This window comes from Pinus tabuliformis, chromosome 5_1 (assembly GCF_031772625.1).
Source record: "Pinus tabuliformis cultivar Carrire ecotype Pingquan chromosome 5_1, CPIR1, whole genome shotgun sequence".
NCBI lineage: Eukaryota > Viridiplantae > Streptophyta > Pinopsida > Pinales > Pinaceae > Pinus > Pinus tabuliformis.
This window is the reverse complement of record NC_142305.1, coordinates 926,315,228-926,332,390: the sequence shown is the minus strand read 5'-3', so window position 1 is coordinate 926,332,390 and position 17,163 is coordinate 926,315,228. Positions and strand designations below refer to the sequence as shown.

Sequence of the window (17,163 nt, the reverse complement as noted above, 5' to 3'; positions counted from 1 at the left end):
TTCCCAGAAGCTTTCCAATCAGAGTTCCTCAATCGTAGTCAACCACTTCATACTTCATATGAGGACATATTATGTAGATTTCATCTAGTGTGACTCATGTCTTCCGACATTCTTTCATAGGACGAGATTCCTTTCTTTTGATCATGCTTCTCAAAATAGAAGTAGTGATCCTTGTTACCTACAACCATAAGACATGACTTTATAATATTAAATACAAGCATACATAGCTTATTTACCTTTAGGTCATCTAGGCTTCTTTCAACAGCTACGTTGATTGAAAATGTCTTCAACCCCTTGATCTGCTTCATCTCTCATGTCATCATACCATCATCCAATGAACTCCACAAGTTGGAGTTCCTGATTAAACACTTGCTTCCACTCTCGATCGACGAATTCTTTAATGAGGATTCCATCTCGCATATCCTTATTCAACAAATGTTTCCCTTTTTAAAATAATGTATGATGAGACTTGTCCTGGATGACTTTTTCCTTTGATCTTTCAATGAGGTCACCCTGAGCTATATCCTTCAAAGTTGACTATCAGACATCCTTCATGTTTCCTATGGTGATGTCACGAGCTCTTGTTTCTAATGCTTCCATGATGCCACGATGCATCTTATTATTTATTATAGCCATATCCTATAACATAAGATTTAGAAGCTATGTCAAGACTCTTTGTGAGGGAGAATATCTTAGACATAGTAGAGATCTCTTACCTCCCTTTTACTTGGACTTCTTCTTTTCAGCTTCCTCCACTTCTTAGGTGATATGGGCTTCTTTTCTTCTTTTGATATTGTCCCTTTAAGACAATATTTTTTGTAATGCCCATAAACTTTATATCCATAGCATTGATTCTCAGTTATGCTCTTCTTTTTTTTCCGAGGACCAAACTTTTTCAAACTTCCTTTCTTTCCAGCAAATGTTTGAGTTCTTTAACCTTCAACACTTTTGCCCTCAACTTGTCTTCTTCTATCTTGCATAGAAACTATAAGTTGTCGAATAAGGTATCTTTCTTATCCCCATGGATATTCGTTACCTTGTTCATCAGTTAGTGCATTTTAGATCAATGATGATTATCTTCTTTCCTAGATCTCGTAGATGAGATCTTATGAAGATTTCCTTCATCCTTTAATACCTTTACCTTTTGTGTAGATCAAATCTAAGTCATGTGACTTACTTTACCACATCTTTAGAGAGTATTCTTACGAGTTTATCATATGCATCTCTTTGATGTCTCCAATATTGCTATATGAGGGGATCTTTCATAAGAATCTCTTTCCATGAATTCAGAGGAGACCTTTTAATATGTTCAATGACTTCACCTTCTTCGAGGACTATGTCTATCCTCTTTTTCATGAAAGGAATTTTCAATCCATCTAGCTTATAGATCTCCTTGCACACACGAAATCATTTTTCAAAATTGATTTAAGAATGAAAGATACTTACTTGACAAGTGAAGATGAAATCTTCATCTTCAACTTGATCACTTTGATGATGGTTGAAGAAGATGTACTAGTGCTCCTTGTTGGATGATCTTCTTCCAAATGAAAAAGTCTTTCTTCAATAAAGAAGGTTGCTACTTTTGATGAGGATGATTTGTTGCTTCCTCGGATGATCTTCTTTAAGGACAAGGAGAGGATCCTTGCTTGTTTTATAACCTTGAAGATGATGACAATGCCTTCTTGCTTTTAAGATACTTCAACTACTTTGGTAGTGAATGAGTGCAGATCATAATAGCTTCTAGGGTTGTGACTTTCTTCAAGATGATGTGATCTTTGTCTTTAAAGTCCTTTTGAGTTACCTTGCTTTGTAGATAACTTGATGAGGGCCTTTGTGGTCTTTGGATGATGACTAGAGGATTCAAAACTTTTGTTATTCTAGACTGCCTCTTCGATCTAGGGTTTGATTCTTCAATGTAGATCTTGATCTTTTGCTTTGATGCTTGAATGTCTCTCTAATTAGATGCCCTTCCTTTGACTTCAGCACCTTAGCTCTGATACCATGTTGAGAAATTTAAGTCATTAGCGTTAGAGGATTTCTCTTTCATTAGTGACTGCTTGTGAATGGTTTTTACTTCTCTTCTTTTCATTAGATTATTAGTGTTCTTATTCATCAAACAGTAACCAATGCATGAAGAATACACAAGAGACACATCATGTAGGCTATAAGCCAGGGCCAAAACCTCTCACTCTTTGAGAGGAAAACCCACACAAATTCTTCTTCTAGAGATCCAATTGACGAATACTAAGACCAAGACCCTTAACCTATTAGCCACTCCATGAGCAAGAAACGAGTCCTCTTCTACTTCTATCTTCTTAGATTCTTGTTCCACTACTGAGGCTACACTAGAGACTTTCACAGAGATAGCAATCTGAAATCTATCACTGTAATATCATTGTACTGTAAGCATGTCCTCACAGCATCATTGAGACTGTGACTTAGCATTGGATCCTTCTTCCTGTGACAACATCGAGATCTCTAAACAGAACTTGATCTGAAGCATAGTCTTCTTACAAACAATGGACTCTCCTCAATATCGAGAAAATGTTACTGCATTCCCCTTGTCTTTTGCACTTAGGCCACTGTCCTTGTCATATGAAATCAGCGAAATTCCAACTATGGTTCCTTCTTCTTATTCGTTGTTACTGTGATCTTTAGATGAAGGATCTGAATTGCTTTATAGAATTGTAGTACGCATCTTTGTAGCCTTCACCGAAATAGAGATAACCGAGACTCTTTTTCCCTCTTCTGAAATCAGAGATATGTGAAGTGTTGATTTTTCGGTAGCATTGGATGTGCTCTAGCTCCGAAATTTTGTGGAGGGGCTAGAACGCATGAGATCTCCAAGACCCATAAATCGTTGGTGAAATTCCACCCAGATTGTATTTTATTAAAATAATTAATATTTTTAATGGGGTTCCTAAGTCTAAACTTAAGAAAATTAAAATATTAATCGGTATTAATGAAAATATGGGTGAAAAACTTCTAAGAGAGGAGGATCAAGTCTAATTTAATCTTAGCCGTTGATTAAAGATTAGATCACGATCGTTGATTTCTCAACAGGAAAAGTATAAAGGAAGGCTTGGGGTCAGTTGGAGAACACACACAGGGAGAGCAACACTTGAGCCAATTCGAAATTTTGGGGTGTGGTTTGTTGAGGATTTCGGAGTAACTTTCTAGTGCAGAGAGGGGCAGTTTGACAGAGGAACTTCAGTCCAAGGTCGAGAATACATAGCAGAGAGGCATCACAGTGCCAGGGAGAGACATTGCAGCTCCAAAAGCGTGATGCAACACCTAGAAGAGGTGAGACAGTTCCAGTGCAGAGCTTGGAGCAACCATCACTGCACAACACTAGGGACAGCGTAGTCACCTGTGGGGTTTGTTCATCCAGTTGCTGGATTCGCCAAAATATTTGTCTCTGGATAGAGGTACTTCTACCGAGTTTATTCTTTGTTGGGTGAGCCAGATTTGGCACCCTAGTTGCATTCAGAAATCTGCTTAATAATAAAACCCTCATATCTGCTGCACTGGTTTTTCCACACTGGGTTTTTCAGGGGAAGTTTAGTCCAAAAATAAGTGTGTCCTTTGTGTGGTTGTCTCATTTATTTTTCAATACTTGATTTGTATATTGGTGTAGGCTACAGTGTATTTGCATTAATATTTTCTAAATATTTTTAAAAATAACTTGTTAAACTGAAGAACACAAGTAGATAATGCAAATCAGTTGACTGTAGTACGATTTCTGGATTGTTAGATTCAGAAATTTTCACACGAAGTCTATTCTGTCTTATGCAACGAGCCTAGCCTCTTTTATATAGTGATTCAACCATATATTAAGCCAACTTGATCATCCGAATAGGTGTGACATTTGGGTGAGCCGACATAAGTTATTTTCTTCATATTGCGAGCTAACATCAAGTCAAGAGGACTGTGCTTATCTTTTGGAGGGATTTCTAGACACTAGATTGCCTCATATACATATTACATACGCTCAAGAAGAGCTCTTCATACATGACATTAATTCTTCAATGGGAGACATCTAAAGATCACTTGCTCATGAAACCCATGAAGCAAGGCTTACAAAAATAATTTATTACATCATTCACAAAAGTCACAATTACATGTCATTATAAAGACCGAACCTAGTTACGTTTTTCAACAGGGTCGAATTCTCTTTCTTGAGGCCCCCACGTTCCACTAGAGCTGCAATTTTTCCCTTTTCCTCCCAAGTCCCAATGTCGGAATTGCGTCCTCTCCCAAAACTCATCTATAATGCTGAAAATCAAAATTGGGGATATTACAAACGCACTCCAATTCCTCTCACACCTTGAAGCACTACATGTATGGCTCAATATTCAAATTTCAATCTTTTACAATTGACGGCATTCACCACCAAATTGTTGCCACCAATAAGTTGCAAAAAGGGTGGAAGGAAAAAAGTATTAGCAAATGAATTTGAAAGTTGAAACTTGGACTCAACAATTGCAAATTGAAATGAGTAATATAACAATTTGCAAATTTTGACAGTTTTTACCTGGGGGACTCTTTGCTCTATTTCTTACAGCCATAGAAATTCCAAAGGTGTCGATACTCTCACTAAAATTCAAGAGCTTGTTATGAATATGAACTCGAGTCTTGGAATTTGAGACCATGCGCTCAATGCATTTATATAATCCCCATAATACCTCCCCATTATCCTCAAAATTTGTAGTGTAATGTTACCTTCAAAATTTAGAAAACAAAATCATATTCATCAAGTTAACAAAACTTAAAAGTTAAAACTTATAACTTACAAGCAATGAGCATTGAAATCCAAAATTACATATCTTGGATTTAAGTAGTAGCCAGCTGCATGTAAAAGTCTATGGGGTTGTTTGTTTCATCTTTCGTCAATGATTCTCCATAGAGGAATGTACTTTTGTCTTTTACCCCATATATTGTCTTTATTTGTTCCTTGGCCTGAACCATGGCCTCATAAACAAAACCCATGGCAGGTTTATCACTATCCACCATCCGCAAAACTCTGACAAGAGCCTCACTAAGCACAATCTCTTTTGCCTTTGACCAAAATCTTTTGTCAAATACTTAGCCAACCATTTGTTTCCCTTTAGCCTTTTTGCTCCACTGAAATGAATTCCATTCATCACATGAAAACATCTTCCTCAAGTTCAATTTTTGTTCAACAAGGGATTGCAATGAAAGAAAGTTGGTTGCAAATTGTGTGATAGTTGACCAAACAAGCTCTTTACCCCCTGTGTGCTTTCTCATAAGATTCAAAACCCATGAGGGGTTGTAGATATACTTGGTTATGGATTTTGCATCATCCACACAGTTCTTCACCCACTCAATTTTTCCAATATCCTCAAGCATGAGGTCTAAACAATGGGATGCACATGAAGACCACCAAATGGTGGGGTGTTTTTCCTCCAACAGCTTTAGGCTGCAACATAGTTAGAGGCATTATCTGTGATCACTTGTACAACATTTTCAACCCCTACTTCCATAACTACTTCATCCAAAAGACGAAATAGCAATTGTGCATCCTTCACCTAATCAAATGCATCAATAGATTTGAGAAACATGGTAACTTTTGGACATGCAATTAAGAAATTTAGTATGGTGTGAGATTTACCATTAATCCAACCATCAGACATAATTGTGCATCCTGTTTTGGTTCATGATTGCTTGAATTCTGTGAGGTACTCTTGTATTCTTTGGACCTCATTTTGTAAAAGTGGCCCCCTCATATCATGAAAGCTAGGGCTTTTGAAGCCTGCTCCACATGAAGCTATAACATCAATCATGGATTGATAATATGCATAATTAGTAGCATTAAAAGGTATGTCTGCATCATACCACTATCTAACAATGCATTCATATGCAACCTCCTTCTCTATCTTCTTCCATTTAGCATCAAGGGTTGGTTGAGAACCAAGGGTGGTGCGGGGTACAGAGGAGTCAATCCCTTTACGGGTTGTTGTTCTCTTCAAGTTAAAAGCACTTGAACTACCCTCTCCAACTCTAGCAAGGAAACTAGAGGAATATTCAAAACTAGGCATATATTCTTCAAAATCAAGGTCACTAAACACAGCATCATCCTTTTGACCTTCGCCTATATCTTTTTTAATTCTTTTGTTTTCCCATTTTTTTCGTTGTAGGCTTCAATTAGACTTTGCATATCTGCTTTAAGATCATCATAAACATTTTCAGAAGGTTTTACTTGCCCTCTCCAATGTGCTAGGTGATCTTTAATTCTATGGTCCCCCCACCATTAACTTTCTTCCCACAATAGTTGCAAACTTTTATCCCTTGTTCATTTAAATGGCAATGAACCCAAGACGGATCATTCCTTTTTTAGGGGCCATGACAACTTCTACAGGAAGAAATGAAAAGTCTGCATAGAAAACCCTAGGGTTTTTAGAATTCTATAGCAATTCTTTTGGAGAAAAATAAAAGAGGAATAAAGACAATAAATTTATGAAATACCTGGAGAAGATCTTTAAATTTTGAGAAGAGAAGAAGCTCCAACCAATTAGAAAATAAACTCTTCAATCAGCTCTAAAATCTCCCTCAGAAATTTGCCCACAAAATCTCTCAAAACAGCCCTGCAAATTTCAACAATTGTTGAGAAAAAAATAGAAAATAACGACCACAGCTTTTTTTTCCAAAAAAAAATTGCAAATATCAATTCTGCATAAAAAGACTAGGGTTTTAAAAAATTTAGGAAAAAAAGAACAGTTCTTTGGAGAAACTAGAAAAATAATGTTTGAAAAAAATAGCTTGATTTTCCCTCTTAATTTTCTAAAGAATTGAAGCTCCAAAATCCTCCAAAATCAACTCTAGAATAGCCGCTACAAATCTGCATAAAAACATTAGGGTTTTTAAATTTTTGGGGATAAAAGCACTAATTTTTGGAGGAAATTGGAACAAAAATAGATTCTAAAAATTACCTTGATTTACCCTCTAAAATTTTTGGAGAAAATCAGCTCCAAAATCCTTTGAAATCAGCAATGTAATAGCCCCAACAAAATAAAAAATAAAAACTCTCCAACTAGCTCTGAAAACCACTAAAGAAAACCCAAAAATCTCTAGGGAAAAAAAAAAAAACCTTGATGTAGCTCGAAAATCTCCTTTAATAATCAGCCCAACAACTCTCCAAGACTCCAATCAGTTCTTCAAACCTGCAAAAAACATCCCTCAGAACAACCTTGCAAAAAACTATCTGAATTCTCCTCATCGAACTCAGCTCAAGAATTGCAAAAGACTCGAATGAACAGTGTGAGTGAAATAGAGAGGGTAGGGGTGTTTAAATAGATTTAGGGGTGGGGGGGCGAGGTGGGGGTGCTAAACTAGAATTAGAAATTAGGAAAAATATTAAAAAATAAATAAAAATAAAAATAAAACATTTTTTCTTAACCTTGGGCCATGCGGTTGCTAGCCTTACATAACCGGCCTCCGAACCAGAACAAATCAGTTCAGTACCGAACTGGTCTGGTCTGGTTCGCAGGGCCGATCTGGACTGGATTTGGCCCCAATCCCTTCGGACTGACCGGTTCAGCCGGTTACGCTCTGGTTCTGATAAATTTGTTTTAGACATAATCTATGGATGATATCTAGAAAATGATGCACAAGCGAGCAATGATTTGACCTATATCTTTCAAGATATTAGTTTAATCTAGCAAGAAATCAACAACCAACAAGGCCTAGTACATCAATGCTATGTTATCAATTGGCCAAGACCATATGTAATGGGGCCTAGCCAAAATCCTGTTCTAAAATTCCTAGGTACTGACATCAACTACAGTTTGTATAAGCAATTATGGCGACACTTTCTACAGAAAGAAAACAAAGACAACTTATTTCACTCTGCCGAAACTTGGGAGTATCTAGACCTCCATACGTAACTTGAACCCGGAATGGTTAGAAGACTGGTGACTTTTTGCATAAACCGAAGCACAATGGACGCAATTTTATTATCATGAGAACATGCAACACATGGTGTACCACTATATAAGATTCGGGATCGACAAGAGTTTGAGGTGATGGATGAGAAACAAGTCCTTTGTATGTATATAGCCCATCATCTACAATGGCAGACAAGAATCTAGTACGGAAATGTACAAATGAGTAGAAATTTTGATATGCCAAAGGTTGTACAACAATGGTTGATGAATCATTGCAAATTAATTAACACTGACCTAGATTTTTTATTGTATGAATATAAATTTCATTGTACAACTTTTCAATTTGATTCTTTAATCAGATTCAACGGTTTGAATCTTCGATTGGTGGTGCATGGACTATATTTTCCCATATATTTTCTCTTTTATTTTCTCTTTCTTTTAATTGGATAATGGTGTAAATTTTCTGAATTTGCAAGGGAAATGTAACTTCTTTGAACTGCCTTTTTCACTTTAATTAGGGAAAGGTTAGGGGTGGTCAAGGTCAAAGAAAATTCTAGTTGATAATGTGGCCAATGGTCAAGATTAGATAACGAGTGGCCAATAGTCAAGAATGTGACCAAAGGGCAGAATTCAAAATGAAGCTCTGATACCAAATGTGGTAGCCAAACATGGCTCATGAGTTAAAGAAAACCAAAAAACTTGTGATATAAAGTAATACATTGAGGATAAAATATAATATATCGAATAATGTATGAAAGACTAATATGATGGTTACAAATCAAGGTTGGGATGCCCATTCATGAACAATCATATCCTTTTAAGACATGTTGTTTCATAATTATTATTATTATTATTATTATTTATGTTCATAATAGTTTCCAAGTTGATAGATTTTTGGACGGCCTATGTGTTCACTTGATGATTTTGATGCCCCAATTGATAGTTCATGAGATGTATTCATAGGTGTCTTTATGGTGTTTGCTCGATATACTTGCTTATCATAGAGAGATAGCATTGCACTTGGTTATGTGATTTTCTATTTTCATGCTAGGAATTGATAGTAGATGATGATACCTGACTCTCTAGAGTGAATGCCCTAGTTTGTATGGAGGATCTTTGGGTTGTGTTACCACAAAATCTAGAGGTGCCCCTAGGGGGAGAAAACCTACAAGACAACTACTAGACTAAGTGACAACAATGGAACAATGGCCCACTATCACCACAGCCAAGGTCCCCTGCTCTTTACGAACTTTCATCAATGGGAAGAGTCTCGATATGATTGTGACCACCTATAATAGATATTCAAGGTTTGAACGTTCAAGGTGATGGAGTTAGAGCTCATTCGAAGAGAGGCTCAATAAAGGTACGAGGCTTCAAAGAAGCAAACTGCTCTCTAAGAAAAACCTTAGAAAAGAAGCCACATGACCTAGGGTTTTGAGGTTTCCTGATGGTAATAGGTATACACAAGGTCAAGACTTGAGAGAAGAAAGAGCTTCTTATGATTTATTCCAATGAATACTAAGCTCATACAACCCTAAAATAAGTCCCCAAGATGTGAGAGAGAGAGACCTAGGTTTTCACTCTTGGAATAATACCTAGGGCAAGAGATTTTATGGATGAAACTCAAGTGGATGCCCACCAAACTTGGAGCATACATAGCCTAGACCCCGAGCTTGATGTTTGGACCCTCGAATTCCCAAAAAGTTACCTCCCTAAAATTTCGCTGCAAGCCATAGGTTTCCGCCCTACCTTTAGGGGACCGAAATTTAGGAGGAGAAAATATGGAGAAAGAGGAGTTTGATCACCAAAGTTCTTGGACTAGTGTCTAGTCCTTTGGGTTATGGAGTCCTAGATGTGTTATATTTTCCAAGTTTGTCCTCAAGGAGGTCAAAAGTTGATGTCCTAGCTACCAACCTTCAACAATTACCTACTATTAGAATATGGAGTTTCATCAAAAAAAATTACATTTCATCAATAGGAACATTCAATGCATGTTATATCATGAGTAACACATGCAAGAACCAACCAAATAGCTTCCAAAAATATTCTTCAAGAAAATTAGGGCACAATAGCATTTACATTAGTTGCAGCGATTACATACATTAGACATTTTCAAGAGAAAGATTTTATCAACAAAAGAATTTACAAGATAATCATGCAATATATCCATCTATATTCAAAAAATCAACTCCAAATATCATAGTGCATCCAAGATACTCCAATAGCTTCCAAAGAAAAAGAGTGAATTCTTTTACAAGAGAAGAATCTCAGTGATGATGATGAGTTCTCACAAATGAGACTCACTTTTATTTATATGAGTCTCTCTAAATCGAATTAGCCTAATGAGCCCCAAAAATTATAAAATAATGTGTTAAAAACAAGTCTTGGTCACAAGTCAACCAAGTAGCTATCACAAGTCATGAATAAGCCATCCATATGCAAGCCAAGTTGATGACATCATGATTATGTAAGGTCGTTGGAGGGCCATGTTGAGTCCTTAAAGTGCCATGATGAGAGAGAGGGCTCCAATAAAAATGAATTAGGGGATGATCCCTAATTTTCCGTGCAAGTCATCATGTGGTGCCCCATACTGGGTTTGGGGCACAAATGTTGGTCTCATGGGTCTCCAAACGAAAGAAATGCATGTACAATGTTCCTAATGAGGGCTCTGATAATGGTACCTTCCCTCCCATGTGTCAAGGGCGAAACAAACCTCCTCTAGGCCTTGGATCAATTGCCATGATCATGCTAAGTGTTGAAGTTTCTAAGTCTACCAGTTAGAAACCCTCCATGCACTTTATCTGATTTATTCCTACCTACTTGTTCTGTTACTTAACAAGTTATTTACAATGTAAATACTGAAAATAAACACTAGTGCATGTTCAAGATATTAACACACCAAATGACACCATTATTTTTGGACCAATGTCCCTGGAAAAACCCAATGTGAGAAAACCGGTGCAGCTATCTGAGGGTTTTATTATTAAGCAGCGCTTTTCTAAGTACACTGGGTGCCAAACTGGCTAACCCGACAAAGACAAAAATCTGGCAACAATTCCTCTCTTCGGAAATAGGTATTCGAAAAGCCTGCTCCACGAAATCCCTCTCTAGCACAATCTGAAGCTCAGCGTTAGCCCTGCTGGCCTCTGCGTTAGCCCTGCTGGCCTCTGCGTCAGCCTACTAAGGCTCTGTGCAGCGTCTCTGGCTCTTTGCGTCACTCCTATAGCCTCTGCGTGGATGACGCAGGTCCACAAAGCCTTGATGACATTCCACATGTGGTCTTCGTAGACTTGATGCTTCGTTTCATGAATTCACTTGCTTGACGATTGATTTGAGGAGGAAATCCACCATTTGAGGCCACATTGCACATTCTTCCATGCCTTATGGAAGTCGCATTTCACTTGTTTGCAAGTCTCACATTTGCTAACATTGAGGTTTGACTTGATACAAACCATAATTTAAGGAGATGTCCACCTTGAGGTAGCTTGCACTCATATCTATTTTTACAGTTGAGGAAATCCCATATTGAAGTAGCTTTATCGCACATATATTCATGATTATAGGAGGATATCTCACGTATAATGGCACATATGCGACCTTATGAAGCTTTTTACATGCTCTTTTCACCTCGGAGAGGTATATGTTCCACACTTGAGGAGATTTATGAAGTTTCAAACCCTAGATCTAGGATTCTATTGCATATTTCAAGGATACTTAGGAGGCCTTTAAAGGCTAGACGTTGGAGCTTTAAGATGTCTTATTCCTTTTTGATGGAGATGTCCTACCTTTTGTGAAAATTTGGGAGACCCAAATTTCTACTGCAACAACTGATTAAGTTTCTTCTATTTGTTAAATTACTAAACAAATTATTCACTGCATCCTACCAAAAATACCAAAACTAATACACAGCCTTCACCAATTACAGAAACAAGAAACTAAGAAAGAAAGAAATAAACAACACATGACACTTTTATTTTTGGACAAATATCCCCGAAAAACCCAATGTGGCAAAATCGGTGTTGCACAGCGACTGAGGGTTTGTATTGTTAAGTAGTAGTTTTCTTAATACAACCTTTGGATGCCATACTAGCCATCCAATACAGAGAATCTGACTGGCAGAAGATTAGTGAGAAATACCTCACACTATCATTGACGATTCGTCACTGATCCAGGCCCTGGATGACTAGCCCCACGCTGGCTCTGCGTCGCTACTACGTTCGCCTACGCAGTTCTACGTCAACCTTTCAGGGGATATGCGTCACCTCTTCCTGGATCTCCTACTGTCTGGATTTTCATTCCTCTATCTCTCTAGTCTCACATCCCGAGTTTTGGCTCAGGAACTTGACTTCCCAGCTGAATTTCAGACTGCCTCTAAAGCTCTATGTTGCCTTTGCGTGAGCTTACGCTGCCCAGCGTGGCCTCTGCGCTGCCTCTTCTGGATCTCTCTCTACCTCCTCTGCGATGTATTCCCGGATCAGGAAATTCTCCAACCAGAACTATCCCTGCCCCTCACTTTTATATAGTTTTTAAGGGGTTACAGTGAGAAGAATCCAAAGACTTGGGATGAAAATCTTATGTGTGTGTATCACTTTTATAACAATGAAATCCACACACCTATTGGTAAGTATCCATTTGAAACTTGTTTTGGATATTTTCAACCTTCACCTTTTGATATTGCATATGGATAATAAGGAGGAGTGAGGAAGGATGTCACAGGGGATCCTTTAAGGGTGGGGAGATTTGTTAAGAATATTAAACAAATCCATTTCCAAGTACAAGAGACACTAAAGAAGTCATAGGAAAAGTACAAGCCTAGTCATGATCAACACAAAACATAAAAGTTATTTAGAGTGGGAGGCAAAGTATGGTTATAATTGAACAAGGAGAGGCTACAAGGTCTTGGTAGGAAAATCAAGGTTATGTGATATGGTCCTTTTGAGATATTGGAAAAGGTGGGAGATAATACCTAAAGACTTAGTATACCCCTATACATACATATTCACTCAACAATGGATGTGGAAAATCTGAAACTCTATGAGCCTTCCAGTTTTATTAGGAAGAGAAGCAAGTCCTACGTACATATTTAGCACCAAATATTCAAGTAGAGTTGATAGACTATATAATTTTATATAAGAGGTCCAAAACTACAAGATAGGGGTGACACAACCTTTGGCAAACTAGGTTGAAAGGAAACTTCCAGGCAAGGCTAAATGGTACTCTAGGTAGAAGGTAGAGGAAACATTTCCTCACCTCATTTAGTAAATGATTTTGGTGACCAAAAGGCTCCAAAAATGGGGAGGTGTGATATGGATTAGATCATTATATTATTTATTATCATATTGAAGCTTTCATAGTGGAAAATTTTAGGAATCAACTTATAGGATTGCTTTTGTCAATGGCCCTAGTTTTGAAAATTGCGGTTGAAAAACTTTAGGAGCCATTTTGAGGCCTTAAATTACCACTTTTTGCACAACAAACTTATTAAGAACCAAGATTCCATAATATGCACACTAATACCTTTCCAACGATATAAGAATCACCTTAACCAATGCTTGTATGAGAAAGTTATGCCTCTCAAAAGTTGGCGTATTTTGATTGACTACAATAAATCAAGAGGATGCCATGTTAGCCATTGTTACTTATGGAAAAGGGGCTAGCCATGTGGGGAGTGTGAGAAAAATCTAGTAGGGTCAAATTATAACTCCTGTTGGGGGTTGAATAGGTCAAATTCAACCCCTAGTTGCCTATTGGGATGTGTTATAACTAGGCTACTAGGAGGAAAAGGGGTTTCATTCTATTCGAGTGCATTTTTTTCCATAGTAGAGAAAAGTAGATGAGAGTGGATAGAGAGAGAGAAAAATTGTGGATTTTTGTGTTTTGTACCACCCCATTTGCCATAGGTCTCAAGTAACTCCATAGCGAGTGCCTTCTCCTTTGTATTCGCATCATTTGCATTAAGAAAAAAGTAAGTAGAGCAATAACTCCATATAGAATTACTTCTCCTTTGTGTTTTCATCATTTGCATTCATATAAAAGAGAGCAAAGCAACCTCCCCTTATAGTTTAGTTTTTTTCCAAAGGGTTTCCCAAATCATTTGTTGGTATTCATTTTGATTGGTGCGTGTTTGTATTTTATTGTTCTCTATTTTTCACATTTTATCTATTGCATGCGCAAGTAGAAAAACAATAACTAATAAATCGAGAAATGTAAGGAAAATTAACCCTCATAGTATAATTTTGAAATATCATTATATTTTTATAATCTATTGCGATGAACTATCCGATGGAATATTCACAACTTACAAATCACTTACTAGCCCTTACTTAATAGGAAAAATATAAAATGTTTGGTGATATTTTTGTAAAATTATTCAAACTACTAAGGATTTTATATAGTTTCCATAAAATTTTGGATATTTATAAGGTAAAATAATTTTATCTTAAAATTTAAACAAATCATTTAAAAAATGGAAATTAACAATTTTTTTTGGGGGGAAAAGCATGCAAAATTAGTCCATTCACAAAATTTTGCCACTAAAATTTTCCTTGCCTTAAAAATAATTAGACATGCAAATTCACTACACTCTCTTTTTTCTCTTTTTCTCTCCAAGATGGATTATCCTAGTACTGTCAATTATGTATGTTAAAATACTTATTTTCTTCCCTATATGAATTTCAACAAAAGCCTTGAACTCCTTGAATATTTTGAATAACTCATTCTTATGCTTCAAATAGTATATCCATGTCTTCCTTGAGAAATCATTGATGAAGGTGATGTAATAAAGATGACCCCCAAGTGAATGCACGGCCATTGGACCACATATATCAGAATGAACGAGGTGAAGGATGTCTTTCATCTTGTTTTTGCTAGAGGGGAATGGTCCCCTTGTCTTCTTTCCACTAGCACACTTGGGGAAAACTCCAACATGTTGAGCTTGAACATCAAGGATCTCAGAGAGCAACTTCTTTAATTTTGTAAGAGCATCATAATGCGGATGGGTAGTCTTTGATGCCACAAATCACTTTGATGATTTGTATTATTGACCATAGCTAGGAGAGGTCTTCTAGTGACTCTATAGAGCCCTTCAAACCTAGATCCCAATGTGGAGGCATTTCTCATATAGGATCCAACAAGCCAAGTGAGTACTTTTCCTTTGATGAATGCAACCCTCATTCTTTTATCCTCCAGCACAAATATCGAAACCAAATTCTTCTTCAATCCCGACACATAATACATCATGAAACGAGACAAATTTCCCAGAGTTTAAATGAAAATTGTCAGAACCAAATCCCTTTACGGGATGAGTGGTATTGTCACCAAGAATAATGTTCAAATTGGTCTCCCTCTCTACCAAATTAGAGAGAACCTCCTTATATCCAGAAAAGTGGTGAGAGGCCCCACTATCAACCAGCCAGCTATCCCAAGGATCCGAAGGAGATGTACTAGAAAAAGCATAAATAAGAATATATTGAGATTGATTAGTAGTTCATACCTAAAGTTCCTTGACCTCTTTGGAGGACGATAGCTATCTTCACGATCATCAGGGGAATCTCTTCTTCTTTCATTCCTTCTTTTATCGTCTCTTCTTTCATATGACTTGTTATTGTTGAAGCATGGTTATTGTTGTAGGACCTTGAAGAGTTTCTTCTTGGAGCATCTCTCTTTTCAGGACAATCTCGAGCATAGTGACCCTTTTGATGAAAATTGTAGCACTCAACATCTCTATTTTGCCTTCTTCAATCCTTGGAATCTCGATTGGATTGAGGAGGTCTTCTTGATTTGGATGGCTTTCCCTTTCCTTTCTTTGCATTCTTTTTCTTTCCTTGAGCAACGCAGTGGGTTATCCTTCATTTGGTCCTTGAATTCTTCCTCTAAATATCATCCTAGATTCTTCTTGAGCGAGCTTTCCAACAAGCTCATCAGATGCTGGGAAGCTATTGTTGTTACTTATAGTAGTAATGAAGGTTTCCCATATGGAAGGGAGACCTCTAAGAGTTACAATCACCAATTCCCTATCAGGCATGATTTCCCCAATTCTTTCCAATTGATCTCTAAGACGAGATATCCACATAATGTACGATTGCACAGATTCTCCTTTGTTCATTTTCATGTATTTGAGTTGGTCTTTCAAAGAGATGATTTCATTCAAATTGTTGACTTCATACATGCCAACTATCTTACCATCCATGTCCCTAGACCTTCTCAAATTTCCAACATACGTAAGTTATCTTGTAAACCATAAGAATTTGCTTTTCTTTTAACTCACCTTTCTTATGCATTTTTTGGAGTGTGATATTCCCAATTAGCAACATTGCTAAGGGTAATATCAATTTTTGGCCAGTTTTGAATTAATTCGCATTAGCACTTAGGAAGTGTGGGTTTAGAAGCCCCACATATATTTTTTATCAAATGTGAGCCCAAACATCAGAGGATGGATGAGAAAATCGAGCCACTATTGGTACAAAGGGGGCACTCATAGAGAATTGTGGCCCACATGGGCAACACAGTCATTGGAGCGAAATTGGTGCGGGAAATTGGAGTTGGGCCCACATGGGCATCTTGGAGGCTCTTTGATAAAAAGAGCAACAGACACTCATTTTGGTCATTCATTCATCTATTCAGAAATCTTGTCTTTGACATAGCATGTCTTGGATGTATTTTTTGATATATGCTTCTAGGGCGATTCGCTTCCAAGGACTTTTGAGAAACGATGCTTCCGATAATTCATTTCTCAAAAACACACCCACTTCATCCCCACTTTGTGTAATATTGACTTGTACAAAACCGGCCAGTTCTGCACAGAAACAGCTAGTTCGGTGAAAAAGGGCTGGTTTGGCACTGAACTGGCCTTTTCTGATTTTGTGCCACAGGTTGGACCAGTCTAGGCATGAAAGTGATTTGAACGACTGGTTCCACTGATTTTGGTAACACTGATCAGAACCTCGATTCTGAGCACCAAGCATCTTCTTTACAATGTTTGGTAGAACTAAACATCAAATATCTCATGCATTAAATGTCCTCTACAAAGTATAAATAAAAGAAAAATTAAAATAATTTCTGAAAAGGTGACCTGCAATAAAAAATAACTGGGTATTACAACACTGTCAATAAACCAAACCTGGAATAATCAGATCCTTGGAGGTGAGTGGCAGCTAACGTTGCAGCATCTGTCCAACAGCCTGCATCTTGAAGCTGCCAAACAAATTGAAAATGATTAAAGCTGTCAAAAATATTTTGATTCTACTAAATATTAACTGCA

General features: G+C 37.2%; 1 protein-coding gene across 1 annotated transcript in view; it reads right to left on the bottom strand.

Moving 5' to 3' along the window:
* Positions 1-17,163, bottom strand: part of LOC149167818 (Transducin family protein / WD-40 repeat family protein) — a 310,212-nt gene that overhangs the window by 40,566 nt on the left and 252,483 nt on the right. The window contains exon 18 of the mRNA XM_089433175.1: positions 17,023-17,096. Within this exon, the coding sequence (XP_089289301.1) occupies positions 17,023-17,096 (74 nt within the window). The remainder of the gene's footprint in view (positions 1-17,022; positions 17,097-17,163) is intronic.